Source organism: Pipra filicauda, unplaced genomic scaffold, assembly GCF_003945595.2.
Source record: "Pipra filicauda isolate LSUMZ 115617 unplaced genomic scaffold, ASM394559v2 scaffold602_size241134_pilon, whole genome shotgun sequence".
NCBI lineage: Eukaryota > Metazoa > Chordata > Aves > Passeriformes > Pipridae > Pipra > Pipra filicauda.
The window spans coordinates 45059-70123 of record NW_024104757.1 but is presented as its reverse complement, the minus strand read 5'-3'; the positions used below and the strand labels follow the sequence as shown (position 1 = coordinate 70123).

The 25065-nt window shown below is 53.8% G+C and overlaps 1 protein-coding gene across 3 annotated transcripts; it reads right to left on the bottom strand.

Annotated features, from left to right (window-relative positions):
• Nucleotides 1-238: 238 nt before the first annotated feature.
• SLC45A3 (solute carrier family 45 member 3) lies at nt 239-25058 on the bottom strand. 3 transcript variants are annotated; one of them, XM_039388056.1, is made up of 6 exons: nt 24970-25058; nt 24075-24260; nt 6795-7210; nt 5716-6546; nt 3375-3640; nt 239-749 (listed from the first exon to the last, which is right to left on the bottom strand). In XM_039388056.1, exons 3-6 carry the CDS (start codon nt 6940-6942, stop codon nt 288-290), a joined length of 1707 nt encoding a protein of 568 aa, XP_039243990.1. In that variant the 5' UTR covers nt 6943-7210; nt 24075-24260; nt 24970-25058; the 3' UTR covers nt 239-287. The 3 variants fall into 3 exon arrangements, with proteins under 3 accessions (XP_039243990.1, XP_039243991.1, XP_027583797.2); XM_039388057.1 differs by lacking the exon at nt 24970-25058 and adding an exon at nt 24582-24615; XM_027727996.2 differs by lacking the exon at nt 24970-25058 and having other exon boundaries at nt 24075-24313.
• Nucleotides 25059-25065: the final 7 nt, after the last annotated feature.

Here is a 25065-nt window from a genome sequence, read left to right as displayed (position 1 = left end):
GAAAGTGCAGTTCCTTCCTCTCCCTGCCACAACCCCTTTGGTGCTGCCTGTGCCGTGCTCCCTTTTGATAAAGGCACCTCTGGAAAGCACTGCTGGCCCCAAGCACAATGCCCTGATGGCTCATATTTACACCTGAGATTAGCCCCGTCCTGCCCCCGGCCCCAGAACCACCCCCGGGGCCGCAGTGACAGCTCGGGGACAGCGGGTGCCACACGAGGCTCCCCGGCCGTGTGGGCACACACCCCCCTCATCTCACCACGTGCAGGGCCCCCCACGTGCCCCCCACGTCACACGGAGTACTTGGCCATGTCGCTCTTGTCAAAGACGACTTTGGTGGCGAAGTAAATGGCGACCAGGCCGAAGCCGGCGGCCGACACCATGTAGGCGGTGACCGACTGCGTGAACTGCACGATGGAGCCCATGAAGAGGGAGGGCACGACCTGAGAGAGCAGGAAGGCGCTGTCCAGGATGGCCAGGTCCAGGCAGATCCCCCTGCCGGGGGCCGCCGGGTCCGGCTCCCCCACCATCATCATGAGCGAGACGTCGCAGGAGGAGCTGACGCAGAGAGCGGAGCTGGGGGCGGCAGGAGGGGAGGAAGGGGAGGAGGAGGAGGAGGAGAAGAGGCTCCCAGTGTGGCCGTTCTGGTAAGGCAGCTTCTGGCTGGAGAGGAGGCCTTTAGAGAAGGCTGATTTCTTGTCCAGTAGAGCTGCATCTTCCTCCTCTTTGCTCTTGTATTTATGCAAAAACACCTACGGGGAGGAAGGAGGCAACGTGAGGATGGAGCGAGGTTGGGGGGCAGAGGGACCCTGGGTTTTGGGCAAGGCAGCAAAACCAGTGTGGCTTTGTGTGTGTCGGGTCAGCCTGTCAGGGTGGGGAGTGCCAGCCTGAGCCTGGCCCACATGAGGTGGCCTCCAGGAGCCAGAATGGCTTTTTCCGACTGGCACCGGGTTCAAAGCAGCCCTGACTCACCGGGGGAACCTGGCCAAGTGGGGCCTTTGCTGTGTTGAAGCTCTGGGGCTCAGCAGGCTGCTGCAGCCCAAAGCCAGCCTGGGCTCTGCCCGGGGACAATTTGTGCTGGTTGTCACCTCCTCAGTGGGTGCCAAGGGGATCTGGGCTCACCCCATCCTGAGATCACCCGAAGCAGGGCAGGAGTGAAGGGCCAGAGTCCACTCTGGAATATCACACAGCCACACAGCCCACTCCAGTGCAAACAGGAGTGTTTGTAGAGTGGGTGGCTGGGAGCCCAAACCCTTCCTGCACGAGAGCCCAGAGGGCAGATGATCAGCCCAGAGCCCTGGATAAGTGGCCAATCTCATCTGGGACACTTCAAAGTGACACCAGCTGGGATGGCACAGTGCTGGGAACTCAGGGCAGGGCTCTTTCTCAGCTCTGCAACAAACCTCAGAGCTGAAGAGTTGCTTCATCTGCCTGCCCTGAGCCTCCTCACTCCAGCTGGAAAAGGGGGGTGGTGGGGAAGCAAAATCTTTTTCTTCTCGCCCTTTTTTGCCTGGCTCTGCTCAAGCTGTGAGATCTCTGGGCATGGCTGGCTCCAGAGCATTCACACAGAGGATTTGGATGGAAAAGCTCTCCACGTTAACACCAACAAACCATGGGCAGTCATGTGCAGGCAGGGAAAATGCTGCTTTCAAGCTCCAGAGTATTTGCAATTATGCACAACCCCTGGTCTGCAGGGGGTAGGGCAGATAACCAAGGACATGTCAATCCATTATCTGCATGGAGATTGAACAAACAAAGCAAATAAAACAGAAAAAAAGAGCACCTGTTCGGGATCAGAGAGCTGTACCCGCTGCAGGCTCAGAGGGGAACTATCCTCCCTTGTGCAGGAGGGACCTGGACATGGACCAAGAGGAGGGAACTGGTGCAAGATGTGGGCACCCCAGTTCTGCTGCAGGTCATCCCAAAGCTCTCAGCAGCCTTGGCACACTTAAAATGCATCAATACGGGCTGTCACTTATCTTTCTGGAGTCTAAAAATCCTCCCACAGGCCTCCCATTGCCATCAAACTTCAAAGCAACTCCAAACCCAGCACAGGAAGGGCATTGTGTGAGCCAAACCAGGAGGTCCCTCATTTTCTTGGTTTCTATACTGATCCAGGCTAAGAACTTCAGGGATATGAGTTTTGGGAGGTGTGTCTGAATATCTAGTGCAGAGAATTAATTTCCATCTAGAGAAAATTACTTAAACATAGAGGAATGGGCTTAGTGAGAACTTGGCTTTCAAACCACCCCAAACCAAAATGCTGACAGACTTCAACAGCGGGAAAAAAGAACAGAAATGGGGAAGATGGAGGATTTCCTGAAAAAGGCTTTCTAGGGACTTCTTGTGGGGTCTCCCAGCTCAAAGGAGTGGGTAAAGGAAGGAGGAACTTCCAGGGATGACAGCAGAGAGACCAGCCCCAGCTGTGCCCCTCACTCATTGTACTGCCAGTGTTTCCCTGTCGAGCCTTTGGCAAACAGTGGGGCACGTGGCCTTCCCATTCCCAGCCTGTGGAGTTTGGGTTTCATTCCACTGATAATTCATCCATGGGAGATCCCAGCCAAGCTGAAGCTTTTGCAAAGCTGAACGTTCCCTCATCCCCTCCTTACTGCCTGGTGCCAACTGGGATGGGTCGGTCCCGAGGATTTGTTCAATGTGAACATCTGGATGCCTGTGGTAACAACTCCTACTTATTCCACTGCACAGCCAACCACTGCTGCTGGGATGAAAGAGCTGCTCTCAAACCACAAATTAATTCTGCATTTGCAGCACAAGAGAAACTCCTATTAATCCAGTGTGCAACTCAGGAACCTCCTAGGACTGCTCCACAAGGATAGCATCTGTGGGACAGGGTTACGAGCTTTTGTGTTGGTGTCACAAGTTTCACAAGGTTGATTTTTCTTGGAGCTGAGGGAATGGGAAGAACCTCAGTTTTGATTTTACTGATCTTGGCGCTCTGGACAAAAGCTGGAAAGCAGGACCTCTAAGGGCTGAAAATTCTTGGGTTTTACAGCACCTCAGGCTGGCAGAGCTGCAGAGATGTGACTTGGCTGAGGAATGTACACAGGGGTAGCTAACCTGAACCAGTTTCCCTAAAAATATGCAGGACACAGAGGAACAGGGAACACCCCTTTTGATACACCCATCCTGGCTAATTCCTGCTGTCTTACCCACTCCTCACTTTTAAAAAATGGACAATGCTTGTGGTGAGCAGGGGATCCCTAAGGAGGGAGACACTGAACTCTCATCTCCATTTCAGACGAGTCTTCAGAGAAGACACAGCCTGGGGACAGGCGGAAAACCTTCGGATACAGGTGTGTGTTTCTCTTCCACGGGCTGGACTGGCCACAGGTGGCCGTGCCGGGGCAGATCCCTACCTGTTTGTCGTGGTGGTAGAGGGATGCCAGGGTGTAGGGCAGGATCTGGAGCGCGGAGAAGGTGAAGCCCGTGAGGGCCGCGGAGATGGTGACGACGGTGACGCTGTGGGAGAGGCACATGACGAAGGCGGCCCCGGGGAAGAACACCACGCTGGCCAGGTACACTGCCCGGGTCCCAAACTGCTTCACCAGCCGGTCCATGATTGTTGAGAAGAAGATGGAGGTGATGCACTGCAGGAAGAGGCCCAAGCTGCCCATCCGCACACCTGCAGGCAAGCAGAGGGGGGTGAGAGGCACTGCCTGGGCTTCACCTTGGGAAATCATAGAATCACAGGATCAGCTGGGCTGGAAGGGACCTCTGAGATCATCAAGTCCAACCCTTGATCCGACCCCGCTGTGGTTCCCAGCCCATGGCACTGATGCCACATCCAGTCTCAGCTTAAAAACCTCCAGGGATGGAGAATCCACCACTTCCCTGGGCAGCCCATTCCAATGGCTGAGCACCCTCTCTGGAAAGAAATTCTTTCTAATGTCTAACCTAAACCTCCCCTGGCACAGCTTAAGACCCAGCCCTCTTGTCTTGCTGATGGTTGCCTGGGAAAAGAGACCAACCCCCACCTGGCTACAACCCCCCCCGAGCCTCCTCTTCTCCAGGCTGAACAGCCCCAGCTCCCTCAGCCTCTCCTCAGAGGACTTGTGCTCGAGTCCCTTCCCCAGCCTCGTTGCTCTTCTCTGGACCTGCTTCAGGACCTCAATGTCCTTCCTGATCTGAGGGCCCAGAACTGGACACAGCACTCCAGGGGTGGCCTCACCAGTGCTGAGTCCAGGTCAAGAATCACTTCCCTGGACCTGTTGGCCACCCTGTTCCTGAGCCAGGCCAGGATGCCATTGGCCTTCTTGGCCACCTGGGCACACTGCTGGCTGGCTCATGTTCAGCTTCCTGTCAAATCCTTCCCTCTCCTTCAGTTCCAAGCTCCAAACACTCCACACACAGCGTGGCACAGCCACAAACAGCCCGACAACCGCGTGGCTGGGGCAGGAAGCAGAGCAGCATCACCTCACAAATCCCAGCCTGCCCCCTCCACCAGCCCTGCTCCCGGGCACCCCGGGCTGACTGAAGGGAATCCAAATGCCAGAGGGGAATCCAAATGCCACTCTTGTCTTTGGAAGTCATTGTTTGCACCTTCCTGCTCTTGCCCCAGGACCTGTCACCTGCTCGTGAACCAGGATCTGTTCTCACCTGATGCCAAAAGCCAGCAGCAGAACAAAAGGAACAAGGAACTGTGCTCAAGCCAAAGCAAAGTATAGAACATCCACTAAACCACTGCAGTATCCGGTAGCAATCCCGGACCTTACCCTCTGCAAAGATCTATCAGATTTCAGGGAATTAAAACCATTAACTCTTTGGAGCAAGGATCATTACTCAGCACATGTTTCTATGACAGCCAGCACAATGCAGTGCTGACCTGCTGGGAGCTAAACGGTGCAAGTGTTAAATAATAATTAAGCTCCCTGTAAGTTAAACAGACACCCAAGCACAAAGAGGCAGTGTGCTTGTGGAGGGCAAGATATACAGCTGCAGGACGAGGGCCAGGAAGGTGCCTCTCAGAATAAAAGATTTGGATTAGGGAGAGGAAAAGGAGGGTTAGGCAGCCAGTCAAGGCTCTGGCACAACACGGCAGCCAAAACGGGACAGCAGGAACCCCAGTGAGCAGGTAACGTGCTGCTGGGAGCTCTGTCCTGGGATGGGGACGTGGCAGCTCCAGGCTTCTGGTCGGCACTGAAGCACTGGAGAGAGGGCTGAGAACTGGGGGAGCTGCTTGAGGGCTCCCCAGATACAGCTGTGAGGTGGGAATCTCATAGTAGCCGGGAAGGAAGGTGCAGCAAATCCCACCTCACTGCTACAGAGCACGTCCTGGCTTTCCAACCCCGGCTCTCCTAGGGATGGGGAGCACCATTCCCACCCGTTTAAAAAGGAGGGAAGAGCACTGAAAGGACCTGGCAGCAGCAACCACAGCTTGCAGGCAGAGCCGGATCCATCCTGTTCAGCGCACAACCTGCCAGACTGTTCTGCCACTTAACAGTCCAGCCCCAGGCCAGGGCTGCCCTGCCAGACCTGACTGTGCTCTGGGAAGCTCAGAGAACAAGGAGGTGTTTCCCAATTTGGCCCCCCCCCCGTGCCATGCTCCAGGGGCCACGGGACAATGGTTTTTTCCTGCAGAAAGTCACGTTTCCTGTAACTTTTTTTTGGCATTAGTAGCAGAGCTGAGCTCCCAGAAAACACTCCTGCCCAGGGGGAGAACGGGCGCCGCAGCCTCAGAGCAGCCGGTTCCCTCCTCACCTTCATCGTAGTGCCGCCTGGCATCCGTGCCCGGCTTGGCCCTGGGCACGCCGTGGTACAGCCCTTCCCCGACAAAGTCGGTGTAGAACAGCATGAAAGTCATGAGGGCCATCCAGCTGCAGAGCTCGGCCACGAAGAGGCGGCGGATGACGCGGGGGATGCGGCAGTAGAGGCCGTGCAGCCGCGGCACCAGCGAGCACAGGTTCCTCAGGGCCTGCAGCGCCCGCCTGGCCTGCAGCAGGCAGGAGCCCCGGGACAGCTGGCAGGAGCAGCGGGCAGGGGAGGGCTTCGGGGCCGTGTCCTTCAGCGTCGGGCCATCCAGAGCGTCCCCCTGGGCGGCCGCCTCCTCCGTCACGAAGAGCGTGGCCAGCACGCAGCCGAGGAAGATGACGGCGAGGAGGCTGAAGAGGCAGGTCTCCTGCCCTCCCAGGTAGGGGGCCAGGAAGCTGCCCCCCCAGTCGATGGCTGGCAGCAGGTACCCGATGCAGCCCCCCAGGCTGATCATGAAGGCGTACATGGAGAAGGCCTGGCGGCAGTTGTCCGGCTCCTGGAAGAGGTCGGAGAGCAGGGCCTCCAGGGGAGTGAAGCACACCTGGCCGCAGAAATCCAGCAGCCCGATGCCCAGGATGAGGAAGGCGATCTCCAGGGGGCGAGGGTTGAGGGCAAACAGGCTGGCCAGGCTGCTGGCGTGGGGGATCACGAAGAGGCTCAGCAGGACTCCCAGGCAAAGCACCCAGATGAAAGGTCTCCTCCGGCCGTAGCTGCTGTGCCAGTGGTCGCTGGCAGATCCGATCAGAGGGACAAAAACTAAGCCAAGGACTGGTCCTATCCCTGGAAAAGAGAAAGAGGTGGTGTTAAGAAGACAGATCCGGAGGACGCTGGTTTGTACACACTCTACAAAGCCTGGGATGTTTCAAGAACTTGGGAGGCTTCAGTGGCTCACAGCCCCCTCCTCCAAACACAAGGCTGCCCTTGATAGAAGAGTAGCCCTGCGACCACCAGGCCTGTATTCATTCACCCCTGCCCTCCAGGCTCAAAGGGGAAACGAGCACCTCAAAGAGGAGATAAAAGCTGCCTACCCAAAACCATGGTCATGAACTTCTCCTCCACGCCCACCTCCAGCAGCAGCGGTGGCACGTAGGTGATCCCTGCAGCCAGGCACACCTCCAGCCCGAAGGTCAGCGAGTTGACCAGCAGCAGCTGGGTCCTGCGGCTCTGGAAGAACATGCTGCCCCCACAGCCCCCCGAGCCACGCTGCCCTGACCCCTCACTGGCACAGGGCTGTGTCCATCCGGCGGCAGCACTGCCAGGGATGCCCCCGGAGCTCCCCTTCCCAGGTTGCTGGATAGATGCTGCTTCCCATTTTTAGCAGTGGTGGCTGAACTGTCTTTTCCTCTTCCTCTTATTGCAAGATGTGGCCCCAGCAGTGTCGAGTCCAGGCGTGGGCAGGCAGGGATTCCACTCCAGGCTTCCCCTGCTGCTCACATGCTGTGGGCTGTGAGAAGAGAGAGGGTGTTAGACACAGCAGGGTTGAGGGCTGAAACTGGGTATCACAGACACCTCATCCCTGAAAGGGACAGTCCCCATCCCCACGGGCTTGCAGGCATGGGAGGATCTGGGACAGAGGCAGGGTTAAAGGACACAAACCACACTGGTGCCAAGTTTCTCTCCAAGGGTTTGTGACGGGTGAGACACACACCTGTCAGACATGGTTTGGGAAAATCCAATCCTGCCTTCGGGCTAAAGGAGGTCTAATGACCTCTCAGTGTCCTGTCCAGCCTTATCTTAGAGCTGGCCAGTTGTAGCAGAGAGACAAAGGATTCGGGGTCCCCTCTCCCAGTGAAATCAATTAAGGGATCTCTGAGGATCAGGGCTGCAGGCACTTCCCTACAGCCACACAGGGTCACCTCCAGAGACCCACCCCCCTGCCTAATGAGCAGGACATCTCCTGTGCTGCTCCACAGCCTCCCAGGGAAGCAGTTTCACCCAAATCCCATCTCCAGCCCCTGAGACGGGGCACAGAGAACAGATGGTGCCTCCATGGAGTTTCACAAACAAACCTGACCCACTTTAGCCTCATCTAACAGTGAATGGCAATTACCTTACTCATTAGACTGAGTCATTTATTTGCCCTGTAAAGTGCTCCCTCTCTCCAGCTTCTTCAGAGGGGAGAGGCCACCAGACCAGGACAGGGGCTGAGCAGGAGGCAGCAGATGCCTCTCAGTAACCTGTTATGAGCCCTTCACTGTGTCAGTCCCAAAGGAAAGGAATCCTGCAGGGTTACCAACACCCAGCCCACCAAACTGCTGCTTTGCTAACAGCACCTCGGGAAGGTGGCCCGTGGTTATTCTGGGAAAGGCAGAACGGGTTAGCAAGACATTAAGCTCCTTCACAAACACTAATTTAGGAGTAAAACAATCTGTTGCCTCATTCTCAGGGTTGATGTGCTCTGACTTCTCACCCCTAAGGGAGAGGGACAGACCTGGCAGAGCTGGAAGTGCTGCTCGTCAGAGGGATGAGCAGAATGCAGGAGATGGTTGGATTTGACAATCTTAAATTAAAGGTTTTCTCCAATCTTGACAATTCCACAATTCGAGGTGTGAACACCTTGAACCAGCTGTGGCACAGCCCTGCCACAGCTACACTGGACAGGGATCAAACTCCCCATTATCACCCAATGAGGTGCTAATTAGTGACCCCTGACTTCACAGAGCATGTGTTTGACCTCCATCACTGCACAGGTGTTAAGAGACAGGTACAGATGGGACAGTTTCCGTGACTTTTCTTTCTTCCCCTCAGCCAGATAACCCACGGGGGAGTGACTGGGTGAAGCTGCCAGTGTGGGGATGAGGTTTAGGCATCGCTCTGCCTCCTGCTGCTGCAGAGGAGAGGCACCACTCCAGAGCTCAGGAGTTGTCAGGCTGCCAATTACACGCTATAAGTACCAATTATTTTCCTTCTGGGATCCTTCACCTTCCCCCTCCACGCGCTCACCGAGACCTCAACTGTCACAGAACATCCCTCCTTTTAACAACTGTGAACATTTAAGCGACTTGCCCAAGGTCAAATAGCAAACAGAGGGGGAACAGCACCGTTTTTTTCCTTTAATCACCAGAGATGGCTTCAAAGGAACCCTCAGCCATGCTGAGCATCACTTCAGTGCTCTGGGTCTGCAAGGAAGGGATGGGGGCAGCGACCACCTTGCTCAGATGTGGGTTAGACACAGGATGTCTCGGCTGGGATGGGTGCCCAGCTGGCTCACAGCCCTGGGGGAGGAATTTAAGCTGCAGCCCTACAGCTCCAGCAGCACAAGCCTGGGTGCTGCTCACTGGAGGAAGCAGAGTCACAAGGCAAAATTAACTGAGCCACCACCACCACTCCGGGTTAGACCTCAAAGGGAGATGTAACGGCCACTGTCTGCTCTAGTCTGGGGTCTGGAGAGCTTAGAGAGGGGGATTTATCTCAAGAGAAAGCCCAAACCTCGAGTAAAAGATGTCTCTCACACACACAGGGATTAAAAATGATTTCCCTCCCTTTTACCGCTGTGACATCCCGAGCACTGAGGAGGCAGCAGGAATCTGCCCATCCCCACTGCCTGAGAATTTCAGTTTGGAGGCAAAGGCTGAATTTCTTATCAGGAGGTAGGAAAAGACCCGTCTCTCTTCCCCCTCCACACTCTCAGAGGGTTCTAATGAGAAAATAAATCCCAGTGTACCCAGAAGCAACACCAGCCAGAGATGAGAAGCTGTCAACAGCAACCCAGCTGTAGATACAGTAGCAGGAAATTATGAACTTCTCTGTTTAAACTGTATTTTGTCCCAATACCTACTTAATTCTGTTCACAGAATACACAGACATGGATTGGCTCAGTTGGAAAGAAATGCCAGTGCAGACACGGAAAATCCCCTGAATTGCTGATCTGTGAGGACAGGTGATGGAAAAGGAAGATTTGGGAGGCTCACAGAGCCAGGACTCACCTCCTCCCCACGGTGGCAGGTGATCCCTGCAGCGCCCAGCCCGGGAACTGCAGCATTCAGGAAAAGCTACTTAAGTAGTTTGCAGGCAAGCAGAGGTGGAACCGAGCTGGGACAGACACAGCTTTGGTTTCAGGGCCCTCCCTGCCTGCTGATAACAGGTGTGTTCTCAGCACCAAACCACTCCTGCGCCCGGGCCCCTCACCCAGAGCAAACACAGCCTGCCAGCACCACCCCTGAGAACCCCCAGCTGGCTCAGTGCTGCCCCAAACCTGCCCAGACACAAAGCCCAGCTCTGGGCTCACACCTGAGCTTGGCCCAAAGCCCCATCCCGGTGTTAAAACCTTCCCTCACCGATCTGCAGTTTCACAACACCCAGCAGAGATTTAGGACGTGGCATTATTATTATTATTTTCTTTTTAATGCCAGCAAGATATTCCCCACAGCTTTGCAGGTAACAGTCTGGCTCTAAGTAACAGTCCCAGCTGCAAGGCACTTCCCTTAATCCACTAATCTAATCCCTTCCAGGACAATTTATCCGGTGGAATATGCAGGAGGACTGGTTTGGCTTTGGGGCTCTGTAGCTTTGCCCTGGTGTGGAAGGAGTCAGGCAAAACCTTCTCCCAGGCGAGCTGGCAGCACTTTGTCCATCCCAGTGGGATTTGGCATTTTGGGGAGACCTTTCCCGGCCAGATGTGGGGGGTCTGGTCCACATCGACAGTGGACACTTCTTGCCCTTTGGCCTCAGTTTCCCCAAACTTCTACAACAGGGCCAGTGTTTGTCCTTGCAATGCCAAGCCCCTTGGCAAGGACAACAGCCAGCCCCCCAAAAGGGACACAGGAGCCCTTCTGTGGAAGGTTTCCTGCCCACAGAAGCAGAAGGGAGCCACATGTGGGGCTTTCCCACAGCTGCTCTCCGAGCTGTCGTGCCATGGGGACATCAGCTGCTGCTGTTTATGCTCTTGCTCTGCTCTTCCTTTCCCTCCCCAGGGAAAATTAAACATCTTCAAACCCAGGGTTTCCGTTTTACTTTTCAGCTTGCAAACCAAACTTTTCCTTTCCTTTCTCTGCAGAGAAACAACAGATCAACTCCCAGAGGCTGGTTCACCTGGCAGCCAGGTAGGAGGGCGGGTCTGGGGGCAGGAGCAGAGCAGAGCATTGCTGGACAAAGGCAGGAGAGGGCTCCCTGTCACCCACGGGGACAGCAGTGGCAACCAAAAAAGAACTGCACCCCTTGGAGCCCTGGCCTCTCCTGCCCAAGCACTCAGGAGCACAGGGAAGAAGGCAGGCAGGCAACTCAGCCAGCAGCACCCACAGGGAGTGAGGATGAGGAGCAGGGATGAAGCCAAGGAGAGCAGCTTCCCAAGAGACTCTTTCTCTAAAGGCAGTGGGGCACAGACTGGATTCTCACATTTCCCCTCCTCTGTTCACTCACTACAGAAAGAGTTTGGACAAACACCTCCCTGTGCTCGATGTGGCAGCCAGGGAACCCCAGAAAACAGGGATTGTGAGTGGGAGAGAAGCACAGACACACATGGGAACAGGACTGGATGTCCTGGTGATGGCAGAGGCACGGACTCCCTGCCATGGAACAACACCATCACCAGCTCAAGTTCACTTCCCACTTCCTCTGTGTGCCCTCACTCATGAACTCAGGATCACATCTCCTGCTTTGAGGAGAAACAAACCCCAAGACACCTGGAGAAGGTGGATAATGTGCAGGGCACCCATGGACACACATAAGCAAAGACTTCTTGCAGTCCCTCCTCCCCCCAGTCTCCTCAAATCTTTCCAACCCAGGATCTTATAAGTCATCCCATCTCATTAGTGCTTGGAATGAAGATTGAGGCAGGAACATTTTCCAAAAATAAAATTTGGGTGTATTTACGTGGCAGAGAAAAACTCATTTATTCCTAGAAGAATCCATATCCTGCTACTCCATAATCCTTCCAGTCTCTCACATGGGTGCAAAAAGGGACAAGAAATGATATTAAATATGGTTGCAGGCTTTGATTTATGCCAGTCATGCACCTGCTCAATAGTTCAACCTCAGCAGTGAACAGACAACAGAGATTTAGATCCCAGGTGAGGGTGGGGAGGCCCTGGCACAGGTTGCCCAGAGAAGCTGTGGCTGCCCCATCCCTGGAAGTGTCCAAGGCCAGGTTGGACGGGGCTTGGAGCAACCTGGGACAGTGGAAGGTGTCCCTGCCCATGGCAGGGGGTGGAACAAGATGAGATTTAAGGTCCCTTCCAACTCAAACCATTCCATGATTCTATTGCCAACTATTTTTGACCTGTCAGGGCTGTCTTATATAGAAAAAAAAATTGCCCCACGAAAGCCTTTGCCTTGGGAAAGGAAAAGCTCAGGCAGGGGCTGCTCCTGTTCAGCAGTTCCCAGGTGACATGGATGGATCCTCACCTTCCCTTCCCATGGCACGGCAGGTTTGATGCACAAACCCATTCCCAAGGGGCAGCAGAGAGAGAGAGAGGAGGGCAGAGGGTCCTGCAAGCCACTGGGGTTCCATTCCTAACCCCAAAATCACATTTCCAACCTTCCGAGGGGCTCTTTAGGAACGTTATTAATTCCCCACTCCCTGGAAGCCCTCTGGAAGAAAGGATGGGAGAGAGCACAAGGGGGAGTGCTTAGGGAAGGGCTGTTCATGCAGTGCCAGAGCCTTTCACAGCTATCAGTGTCCATTCAGGGCCGCTGAATGTAAAATCCACCATGGAGAATAGCTCTGGCAGGGCCGGGCGGGATGCAATGGAAAACTCACCTGACCTCTCCTGACCCTCTCCCCTTCCCCCTCCCCTCCCAAATCTCCTTGACCCTCATTCACAGTGTGGGCAGAGGGGAGTGGTCATAAAGCAGGGATGGGAGAGCGGGCATTTATTTAGTCTCTGAATTAACTCTGCATTTCCTTTGAGCTCCATTATACCAGCCCGGCTTAGGGGAAGAGCAGCAGCAGGTGGAAACCCCCCCAGAGGAGAACAACAAGGCAGACCTGGGCACCCCAGTCCATTTGAAATGCCCTCCCCCACCCCACAGGGCAGTGTCCAGCAGCCAGGATATATTAATCCAGGACAAATGGGAGATGCTACAGGGGAGGGGGGGTTCCCAATGGCAGCTCCGACTCCTGCACGGTTTGGTTCAAAGGGAGATGCTTGAATTTGTCCCAACTGGGGGTTGGTTCTTTCCTGCCTCGCTGCAACCTCTTCATTGCAGCACCCACAGCAGGATCATCCTGCTCTCAGGGCTCTCCAAAAGCCAGAGCTCTTCAGAGCCTTTTGTGCTCCCCACACTCCCGAGGCACAGACGGATCCCTGGCCTGCTCGCTGCCATCTCCATGTGGGAACTGCCAGCACAGAGAGGATGCTCTCCAGGGTCTGTCCCCCTTCCCCTTCACACCTCTGGTATCCCACGTGCCAATAGCCCTAGGGATGCTTTATCCTCACCCCATAACACGAACATCACACAGACAGCAGAGCAGCCCCAGACTCCACCGACCTCCTGTCCCACAACCTGCTTCTTCCTCTGGCAAAGGAATTGCTCCTGCCAGGAGGTTCCTCCCAGCCTTTGGCTGCCTTAGCTCCCGTGCCTGACTGTTTGACCACAGGAAAGATACAGCAGCAAAGAGTGGCCAGTTCCAGCAAGTCCTCCTCCTCCTCCTCCTCCTCCCCTCCCGTTACAAACAGGAACCGCCTGTCTGACTAACGGGGTCACTGACTCAGTGGAGGCCACACTGACATTTTCGGAGCTCTCAGAGGGACAGACATGAGCCCAGGGCCCACAGTGGTGCCAGAGGGTGTCATTAACTCCCCTGTGCTTGGCAGGCAGCAGCACCAGGCTTCAGCCTGCCTAGGAGATCCATGGGAGGAGCATGGACAACAATGGGGCACAGATTAGAGCTGGGCACCCAGATTTCTGCAGCAAGCAAGGTCCAAGGCTGACAGGCTGACCCTTACCTTGCTGGTCTGTAGCTCAGCCCTGTTTCCATCATAGACACTCCAAAAGAACTGCACTGATGTGGGGAAGGACCGAGCGCCCCAATAAACACCTCACTGCAGAGGGATCTCCAGACTGGGCTGGAGGAACCACAACGGGACTTGTTCCTGGCACACAGGGTGGTCTCCCAGCATTTTACCTGCTCAGGACTGGCATCTCCTCACCACACTCCATTAAGCACCCAGAGGCCTCACAAAGTCCAAAACACACACAATGCACCCACCCCAACAGCCTCGCTCCCTCCGGTCACGCTTTCCTGAGCCGGCGTCAGGTCTGCTGCAAACAGCTCCAGACCTCCAGACAAGGTTGGCTGGCTCTCCATCAGAGCCACAGCTTTGTTTTGCTGCTGCACGACCCAAGCTCTTGCTTTTATTCACGAGAGGAGCCCCCGTTTTGGAGCGGGAGGGGAAATGAGATGATCTGCTTCTGCTTTTCACTGGAGCTCATTTCTGGCGTTTAAATACCATGCCCATCACCCCGGCATTTGATCCAGATCAACCTCTCCCCCACCCCGGCCTTTCTTCTCCGTTTATTATTTTTAGCAGAAGAATAAAAATGTAAATTGAACTGGAAAGGGGGGGGGAAAAAAAAAAATTAAGCCCCCTCCAGGTGCCCCCTTCTCCACGGCGTGGTAACGGGCACAGATTATATCCGGCACCACATGACCAGGGCCTGTATTTATATGTCAGCGTGTAAAACCCACCCTGCTGAGCTGCCTTTTCTCTGCCTGGGGCTGGGGGCTTCTGCTCCTCGTCTCGTCAAGCAGCCCCACAAAGGGGATTAAGGAGAGCCCCTCAGCCCCGCAGAGTAATCCATCAAATTATCCCTTGTTGGCGTTGCTGTCCTCTTCAGGGGAAAAAAAAAAAAAGAAAAAAAGAGCCCTCCAAAGGTTTTTAAAGGCACTGAAATTACACTTGAGCCTGAAACACTCCACCCAGCTGCCGTAGCCCACAGCACAATGGGCTGGTTGTAAAGGGAATACCGGGAAGTGAGGAGCAAGGAAAAAGAGGGGGATGCTGTTAAAAAGGGCAGCGGCCTCCCCAGGGCTGAAACTCCAACAGGTGGTTCTGACCCCCCCCATTCTTGGGATCCTGCGGCACAGCCGGCCCAGTGACACCAGCTGCATTTCCCAGTTACTCACCATTCCCTGCAGAGCTGGGATCTGGGGCTCTGGGATGGGTTGGCTGTGCCCAGAGGGACCCCCGGGCACGTCCTTAGCAGAGATGAGGCTTGCAAAGGTCAGCAGTGGTGGAAGAGCATCCAAACCTCTCCAGCCAGGGAATCCTGCTGGAGTCTGGCAGTGCCACAGACCACAGGCTGCAGCACTGTCACCCCACGTACCTACACTGTCCCCAGAGCCCTGAGACTGGACAGTCCTCCAAAACCCCTACAGAACACCCACCACACGCAGCAGGAAGGTCCAAGGCTCAGGGCACCCTCACCAGTGTCCCCACAGGCAAAGCCAAGCCAAAGGCAGGAGCACACTCACCAAAATCCTGTGAATACCTGCCTGGAATCTGCATTTCCTTCCACTGCAGATCCCTAAGTTGCACAGGAACTTTTGTGCTGGTCGTCACCACCTCATTTTGAGGTATGAAGTCCTCTGTCCACCAGCCCTGCCTGAGCGAGCACATGGGATTTCCCAGGTTTGCATTGCTGGAATCCTTAGGGAATAATGATCACCAGGAGTGAAACAGGGAAAGCAGATCATAAAGCACTTCTTTACCCCAACGACCTGGAACTGGCAAAGAGAAGAGCAAACTAGTGCTGGTGGAAGGATGTCAGGGCACACAGAGAACACACACATGGGTCACCTCAGCACTGAAAGCACTGACACACAACTTCTGAGTTCTCATCACTAGTGATGAGTGAAAGAAGAATTATTTCCCCATCTGAACAGAGATGAGGAGGCAGAAGCCCTTATGGCTTTACTGTGTCCACTTTGCATTGCCTGTCCACAGGGCTGGGAAAACGGGAAGTGAAACTGGAACTTGTTGTTTCCAACTAAAGCAAAGGGGCTGTGTAATGGGACATCTGACCCCTCAGCAAGGCACAGCCAACTTCAGCTCCTCCTGCTCCAGCACACCGTGGCTCCAAGGCAGCTCCAGGACTTCTTTCCCACAGCTTCATCATTCCCAGCTTTATCTGGAAAGCTGTGACAGTCACGGGGCCAGCAGAGTCTCAGGACCAGCCTTGGGGTGGAGAGGACAGTCCTGATGTATGAGGGGTCAGAGCAAAGGCCACGGGTGGCACAGACCCCTGAGACTGTAAATCCAGCCCCTCACCCATGGATGAGGCAGGAGCAACCCAGGAACAAACTGCTGAGCCCCGGGAGGGCTGGAGGGGTGTTCATTCCCCCAGATTGTACCCCCACAGGCTGCTAAAGCAGCACTGAGGGGGCTGACAAATTTAAACCCAGTGGGAGCTGCTATCACCCAACACTGATAACTCTGAGCTTTCCTCTTTCACCAGAAGAGTTTGTGCCTTAGGAAAAAGGAGGAGAGCAACCCAATCTCCACACAGAGAGCACCAGGCACACACTTACACAGCCCCTTTTGCTTCAAGGTTTGGGAGCGTGACCTTGTGCTCTTCCTCAAAGGACACACTTTGAGTCCTGGACACACACAGAACTAATGGGCTCTTTTGTAATCACATGGTAGTTAGTCCATTTTTTCATGGTAATTTTCTGGTCTGCAATCCCAGTTATTTGTGCCCCTGCCCCAGAAGTTTGATGCTGACATATCTCTCAGCAGAGCCCTTTGACCTCCCCTGGCAGGTCGGTGGGTTTTTCTCCCTCTCTGTTTTCTGTCTGTAGAACGAGGTCATGGCTTTGAACGAGACAAAGAGCCTTTGGCAGCACGAGGAACAGCCCCGAGAGGCAGCTGTGAGTGCAGAACCCCCATCAGTCACATCAGCCCCTCCTGGGCACGCCAGGCTTTGCCCAGCGCCGGGAACACTCGGAGCCAGCACAGGGATGGACGTGGGATGGGCACTCCCCCAGGGTGGGAGCGTGCAAAGGGGGAGGGGATGAAGCAAAACTCTTTAAAAATGCTAAACTGGGAGTTGCTGTAAGGGGTGGTTGTCCCAGTCACCCACCACTTCCACCCTTCCAGTCACCCCTCTGGCCAGAGGTGGGTTTATGCCACAATTCCAGGAACCTTCATGTTTCCATCACAGACACTCCAAAAGAACTGCACTGGAGGGCTCAGTTCAGCTCTGATGAGGGGAAGGACTGAGTGCCCCAATAAACCCCCCACAGCTGAGCTCAGCTGCAGAGGGATCTCCACAGTGGGCTGGAAGAACCACAGCAGGACTCGTGCCTGGCACACAGAGTTTTACCTGCTCAGGACTGGCATCTCCTCACCACACTCCATTAAACACCCAGAGCCCTCACAAACTCCAAAACACACCCAGCCAGCCCCCTCTGCCAAAGGGACAGGTGCACAGGGAACAACAGGAATTTTCCCTGGTTCTCTAAGGGCACAGTCCACGGATCAAAGTCACCAGAAGAGCAGTTTTCACGTGCCTGGGGCAGCAAAAGCTGCTCGAGCTCTGCCTTTCTCCCTGCACCCGACTCCCCTGGGTTAATGAGGGCCCTCAGATCCCTGCTGGAGCACAGAGAGCCTTTTCCTTATCACGACAGACCAGCCACGGGGCCTGGGTCTGAAAACGTGGGGTTCTATGATTTTATTCCTGCCCAAAATTGTCTGGATAATTGCAAAGATAAGAAGCCATCAGATTTTATTTTTTGAGGCAGATAAGTTTCACCGGAAGGTCATTATGGGAAACTTAAAAAGCTTTTTTTTTTTCCCCTTTCCTCGTTCTCACTATCAGAGCACGCAGGGGTTTAATATTCCCACAAAATACAGCAGCATGGAATATCTGGAAGGGGAGTTTTCCACCTTTCAGAGAGCAAGGCTCAAAGCTGCCATTTCTACAGGAGGTGACCAGAGTGAGGCATTTTTGCCACCCCACTCACTCCCCACCCCGTGTCTGCTTACAAACAGGACCCTCACTTCTATTTTGAGCCCTGGAGAGAATATCAGCCCTAAATTATTAGATTTTTAGTAACCAAGCGTGGAGTTCAGGTTCAAAGCTGCCTGGATTTTGCAGAGCCCTCTGAGCAGGGGTGCTCAGGGATTTTGTGGCACAGGTTTAAGCTGGTGCAGAGCACAGACTGCATCTGCCAGGGAGGACAGGCAGCAAAGTGGTCTGGGAGCTGAAAAAGTCCCAGAGAAAGCCTGTTGTAACAGCAAAGGATAAATGAAAGTTTGTACATTGAAGACTTGGATAGAGAGGCAGGATTTTCTCTCCACACAGGTCTCTCTCTCTTGCCATTATTTACTGGAGTAAAGTTCAGTGAGCTACAAATGAAGCAGAAAGACCTCTGATATTCCTGTAACATGCTCTGGGCTGCCTTGGGCAAACAGCCAGGGCACCTCGGGCGGGCACAGAGCTGGCTCTGCCCAGTAAGGGCTGGGAAAGGGCTTATCCCCAGCACCGTCCTGGGCCATCCTGGCTGTGCATCAGCATGTGCTGACTGGCCTTGGATGCAGGGTTTAGCCCAGGGACAGCCAGCATTCCCTGCTCTTGCCCAAAAGGCTCCTGCTCTGCTATCAGCATTGGCCACAGACAGTGATGAATGGGAGGATCTGGGGGCAGCACAAACGCAGACTGTTTGCAGGAATCAAAGCTGAAAGAGGCCCTGTTGAATCATCTTCCCCGGGGCTGCTGCAGGACTGCTCCCAACAGCACATTCTCCAGTGATTTGTCCAGCCTGAATGGATGGGTCTCAAGCACTGAGCTTGCAAGAATTTCCCCTGAAACAATATCCATAGGCTAAAAGATTTAATAGCTGGGAAGCGTCCTTCCTTCCTTCCTTCCTTTCCTCCCTCCAGTTATCCCCCTGTGTTAATTCCCGTGCTCTCCTTTCTACATGCACGGTCAGACCCCTCCCCAGACGACGTTCAGCCACTCTCCCAACCCCGGCTTCAGTCAATTCTCATGAAAAGCCACCCTTCCAGGCCCATTAATTGCTCAGTCGGCCTTGGCTGTAGCACAGCAGCCTTTTGTTCCAGCGCTGCTCCAGCTGCTCCCACCGCCCCTCACACACAGGAATCGTTTGTCATAAACATTCCCAAACGCACCTCTGGAGTCCAACAGCAACAGTGGCTGCACAAAGCCCTCCCCTGTCACGCCACGAGCCAGTACCTGGTACCACAGCCTTGGAAGCCACTGTCATCTCCTTGTCCCTTTGTGCTCCATCTCTTTGTATTTATGAAGTGCCTCCCGCCACAGACCTACAAGGAAGCTCTCTCTCTCTCTCCCCCTCTCTCTCTCTCTCTCTGTGGCCACAACAATCCTTTATTCTCTTTGCACAGCTCTGAAGGGAGAATTTATTGGTTTACTCCAGAATCCAGAGCAAGGTAGCACAGTGATAACAGGGAGAGAACTAACAGGACACTCAGTGACAGCTCGGGTCTTGTGGGTGACCGACACTTTGGGTGCCCCCTCCCCAAAGTGATGTGGCACCACAGCCCTGGGCAGAGGGGAGAGAGAGCAGCAAAGCACTCTGGAGCAGTGGCAGATGCTTCTCCAGCCCAACATTCCCAGACAGGGCACTGCTGATGGAAAAGGTACAAAATCACCACCAGGGACCTCACTCACAGGGTGCAGTTGGTGGGGAGGGGTTTGGTGTCTGTGCAGAGCACAGAGAATGGAGAGGGGACACTCAGGGGCACCTCAAACCGAACCCAAGAGCCAGCTCTGCCCATTGCTCTTGAATTAGGAGCAGGCAACTGGGAGGAAATGGCAAAATAGCACCAGAGTTGAGGTTTGATCACCACCTCAGTCTCTTTGATGCCCCGAGTCAGAGCCCAGCAGGATTCACTCCTCCACCTGGTGATGAAAGTGTGATCCACGGATTTCCTTGCCTGCACCACTTCACCCAGAGCCTCAACCCATCAATCTGAGGCCAGATTTCGATGTTATCCACAACTATGTGCACATTATTCCCAAAAGTTGGCTCCAGCCTGCTCTGCAAGAACATTAATGTCTTTCGAGTGCTGACAACCTGCATGGATTTGAGACACTGCACTCATTAGATTTGTGTTTTTCTTGAAGTCCCAGCTCCTGGAGACAAACCACCACAGAGAACTTCAGCTCTCACCCAAATGAAGGTGGAAAAAAAACCTGTTCCCTTAACTGAAGGGGAAAAACTTTACACCTCACAAACCAAGCCCAGCGCCCAGCGTTGTTTTAAGTTTCTATTTTCAAATAAACCTCATTATTTTGCCAGAGGCCATCCTTACACCTCCTGAGCGTTATGAATTATGAGAATTCATCTGCAAGTCACCAGAAGCTGGTTCTGAAATCAGGGCTAATTTCATGTCTTACTCAAACAAGGTTTCCCTGGATGTAAGGCAGGGCCAGGTCCTTGGGATCTGGACTAACAGCACTCTCTTTTAGCTCCTGTACAGCAACAAGGAAGAAGAAAAAACGGTTCAGAGCTGCAAATCAAGCACCTGCTTATTGCTGTGTGTGTTCCAGTGCCTCCAGCCCCGAGACAAAGAAGCCATTGGAACCACATTCCTACATTACAGTCCCTTATTTTGCCAGACAATATTCACGGGGGTCTGTTTCTCCTCTTCTGCAGGCTGGCAAAATGTTAAGCAAATATTTTTGGACTGCAAGAGGAACTGACATTTTAGGATATGAAAACAAGGAGGAAGGGCACAAATTAGAGGACCTCCAAGGAACAGCGTGCATACAAACAACAATCATGAAATGGTGCCCTTATAGTTCCACTCAGCTCTGTTTTCTGAACCAGCAACTCGATAGCTCAGAGGGTTGGACACATCAGCAGCTCCAAAACACAAGATCAGGCTCAGATTCTTCCAGCAGTGAGGAGCAACAGCAGCACAAGAGGGAGAACGGGTTTCAAGGGATAAATATCAATCCTAGTTGTAACTGACCAACACAAGCCCTGGGACACGGAGATGTATATAAATAATCCTTTAGTTTACTATTTTCCTATTGCTTTGTTTGTGGAGAGTGCAAGATTTGCTTTATGTTGTGCAGCCCATGTTTACAGACAGTCTGCCATGAGCTCACACATTGCTGGATCACCTTGCAGAGACAGCTTTAAAATCCCCCCTGCTTATTACAAGCAAGGATGAGGGTCTCCAACCCCTTTCTCAGCCAAGCTTGAGGGTTCCTGTTCTCCCATGAACAGTTTTGGTTCCTGATATTAAGCATTCAGAACTCGAGTCAATGCTGAGAGTTGCTGACAGGCTGCTCACAAGCCTCTCATGACTCCCTTGCTCCACTCCCAGCCTCGACCATGGGTTCAGCTGCACGGCTGAGGGATCACAAGACTCCCCAGGTTGGCTGTCTGGGTTGAGTTTATGAGGAATAGCTGTCCTGGGCTGACTGCCCCCACCTCCTGCAGGAGCCACAGCACACCATCACATGATGGAATTATTTGCAATAGAAGTGAGTGGAGGAGATTCACCAGACAAAACTCTTCTGGGTTTCAGTGTCTCCATCCCACCTCTCTCTCACTGCTCAAGGCTTTACCCCTTTCATTCATTACCTGCTCACCCTGACCACTGCCTGCAGCTCCTTTCTCTTCTGCTCCCTCTGAGCCTTGAATCCATCACAAACCTCCCCAACTTTCACCCAACGGTCAAGAGTTTTGCTTTGATGTTGCCCCAGCCAAGACAAGGAGGCAGCAACTTGCATATTAAAGAAAACCTAAAACAGCTACCACAACAAGACACTCCTTGGGTGAACTGCTCCAAGGTAGAGGAAGGTGGAAGATAAACACAAACACCTTACTCACACCACTTAGAGCTGGTCTGAAAGATCCCACTGTGACAAAAGTGGGGTAAAATTCTGAAGGGAGTAAAGCCAGAGGAGGAAAAAAAAGCCATGGAGAAAAAGAGAGACCATCAGCATATTATTTTGTAATGCCTGTTCTGTGTTTTTTCCTGTTATTTGAAAGCAGGCTCTGAGCACTGGCTCCAGCCTGGGACCAGACCTGACAGACTCACAGGCAGCTTGAATGAAACCAACTGCCAGGAAGTGTCCACACAAACCCTGAAGTTCTCTGCCACATCCCCATCCACAGGACTCCTGACGAAGGGAGGAGTCAGGGAAGCACCGCAGGCACAACTTTCCAGGCTTTTTTTTTTGTCCCTGTAAAACCATGGAAGCCGAAGTGGATTGGAAATATCACATATAAACACTGCTTTTACAGAACACCAAACTCTGTCTTCCTTTGCCTTTGCACATTCCTCAGGAGTCATTTGCAAACCCTGAGAGCTTCTTGTGGGTCCAACACAAGGGGCCCTGGTTAAGATTTTCAGTGATGCAGGAACTCTGCTCCCAGGTATTTCCAAAGAGGCTTCACCAGAAGACATGTGAGGAGACCCACAGAGTTATGTTCAAAGAGTAGTTTTTGCCCCATCACTTCATCATACAATGGAGTCGATGCTTTCAGGACCAGCTTTGTTGGTTCAAACTTTAAGCAAAGCTTCTACTTGTAGCTTTAACACAAAACTGGGTAGTTAAGGTTATTTCTTTTTATTTTTAAGAGCATGCAGCCCTAATGCCATCAAGCACAAGAGTCCAGCCATCACCCTAAGCTCCATATGGAGTTGAAGAGCAGAGATATGAAACTCAGGGAGAAAAAAAAAACCCAAGAACACCCCCTTCCCCCCACCCCAACCCTGCCACTTGAGTGCTCCAGCGAGATAAACAGTTTGGGGAAAAGGTTACCAAGAGTTTATGCTAAACATCGTTTCCGAGGAACTCTGGCAAAGATAAAGAGACCAAGGGCTGTATTTTTTAGCTCAGTGATCAGCCCAGTGATTTCAGCTTCTCCCACCCTGGATATAACATGGATACATCCAGACACTGCTGACAAAAATCTGACTGTACACCTTAGGAATGCTGCTGCTGGAGTTTGTCTGGAGGACATGGAGGCATCTACTACCACTTTACTACAGGGATGACAGCCTGTGAAACCACTGCTCTGCTCACAGGTGATGTTACTCTTATCCTTGGGCAGGTTCTGCACAAAACCAGGTGCTTTGGGCCTTCCAGAAACAACCTGATGTTGGGAAACACCTGGAGGCTCAGGCACTTGAATTGACACAACACTCAGAGATCCCTGCACAGGCCATGTCTGTAACAGCCTGCAGGGGAATATCCCACCAGCAGCCAGTGTGAGCAAAACCTCCCTGCAAGGAGAAGTTTCCTCCTAAATCCCAAGATCTGCTTATGCCCTGAAATACAGGGATTTCTACCCCTCATACAGCTCTCATTTAATTTGCTATTAATTCTGCAGATTCTCGTTATCCATATCAAATTTCTAATCCTTTTTTTTTTTTCCTTCCCCCCTCCCCCCCCATCCCATAAGCCAAGAGCTCTTGGCTTCCACCATGGCTTGGTGGTAATAAGTTCCAGAGTTTTTTGGGCACCGCCTGGAATCCCAGAGCAGGGCTGGCAATCTGGCTTTCCTGGCTCTGCCACTCCCCACGAGTGGAAGGGTAGAGGGATGATGCCAGAAAGTCCAGAGGTAGCATCACACATTTAAAAAAATGAAAAAAAAAAAAAAAAAAAAAAGAAAGAAAATTGCAGGTGGGGCAAATAATAGAAAAGGTTTAAAGGCTGGTACACGTTTTTCAGGAGTGCCTGCATGACTTCAGTGCCCAGGTCATTTGGGTACTTTTGAAGTTCTTACTCATGTTCTATTTCTATAAATTTCGAGTTATTCTCATGTTACACGTACAAACATTGCTCGCTTGAACCACAGCTAGAACCAGAACAGCACCAGGGTGGGACAGGGTTGGAGCCTGAGCCCTTTCCCTGTGCTGCTCAGGAGTCTGACAGGTCTAGGGGAGGGGCACCAGCAAACCTTTTCCTGATACATTTCCCTTTCAATGTTTGCTGTTTTCTGTTTTAATTATAAGCAAGAAAACCAAACACCTTGCCAAGTTTGGTCATCACCAGAGTCAATATTAAGTTTATTCTAATGCCTTTCTCTTCCTCCTAAAGCTGCCATCCACAGGAAGACAAATTACTCCTCTAGTTTATGTTTATCATAAACAACTAAGGAATTTTACCACCAAAATCTCGAGCCACGCCAAAGTCAGCAAACCCTGGAATATCACGCCGAAGTCAGTAATCTCTGGAATGCCCACATTATGACATTTAGGTACCACTGTTGAAGCATCAGCCCGCTCAAACTCCCACTAGAGCTGGCGGGGAGAGACAGATAACCTGGCAGCAAATCCAAACAAGAGCCTCCAACCACGTGTAAAGAAAACTTCCCTTTGCCCGGCGCTGCTTTTCTCGGATTCTGAGAATTCACTGACCTGTCCCTGCGAGTCTCCAGGATTTCTGGAAGTCACATCCCCGCTCCCCGGGCTCCTTCAGCCGGCTCGGCGATCCTCCAGCCCGCTCAGCGATCCTCCAGCCCGCTCAGCGATCCTCCAGCCCGCTCAGCGATCCTCCAGCCCGCTCAGCGATCCTCCAGCCCGCCCCGCTCGCCGCGGATGTCTCTGCGAGAATGAGAAGCGTGGAAAAAACTCGCGGCACACCCTGCTGTACCCGGGACCCCCCGCCCGCCCACAGCCCTACCTGCGGCCGCTCCTGCTCTGCCCCCCACCCCACAGGGCTTTTTGTTTTCCCCTCCGTCCCCCGCGGAGCCGGAGCGGGACCGCGGGAGCATCAGCGGGGTCCGAGCAGCGCCCGGTCCTGGGCTACGAGTGCTGAGCTCTGGAGCCCCCCAGGACCCCCCGAGAGCCCCGGCAGCTCCCCCAGGAGCCGCTCCCGCTGCCCGGCACGACCATCCCCGATCCCGCTCCTAGTGCCCGTCCTACCTCGGCGCTGCCCGCGGCTGAGCCGAGCCCAGCTCCGCGCCCGCGCCTCCGCCGCGGTTTAAATGGGCAGGTTGGGCCCGGCAGGGAGCATGCGCTGCCCGGGCCGAGCGGGGCCAAGGGGGGGCTCGGCCACCCCCGCAACGGCACCGCAACCCCGCTCCCAAATCCCCGCAGCCCCGGTCCCAAATCCCCGCAGCCGAACCCCCTGCCGGCACAGCCGCCCCGCAGCCCCGGTCCCAAATCCCCGCAGCCCCGGAGCCGGACCCTCCCCGCCGGGAGAGCAGTCCCGTTCCCCGTAAACCTTCCCCGGGAGAACAGCCCGGATCCTCGGAGCCCCTCAGGGTCCGCCAGGAGAGCAGCCCCGTTCCCCGCACACCGTTTCCCGCACATTGTTTCCCGCAGCCCCGGAGCCGGGAGAGCATCCCCCCGATCCCCGCATCCCACAGCCGGCACAACGGCCCCGCTCCTGGATCTCGGCCGGCGG

What these genes read in the sequence shown, in the direction of transcription:
- SLC45A3 (XM_039388056.1), bottom strand. Translation starts at nt 6,942, where the DNA reads ATGTTCTTCCAGAGCCGCAGGACCCAGCTGCTGCTGGTCAACTCGCTG. An exon ending in GTTCATGACCATGGTTTTGG is followed by an intron (nt 6,547 to 6,794) that starts GTAGGCAGCTTT and finishes TCTCTTTTCCAG; the next exon opens with GGATAGGACCAGTCCTTGGC. An exon ending in CAGGCGGCACTACGATGAAG is followed by an intron (nt 3,641 to 5,715) that starts GTGAGGAGGGAA and finishes GCTTGCCTGCAG; the next exon opens with GTGTGCGGATGGGCAGCTTG.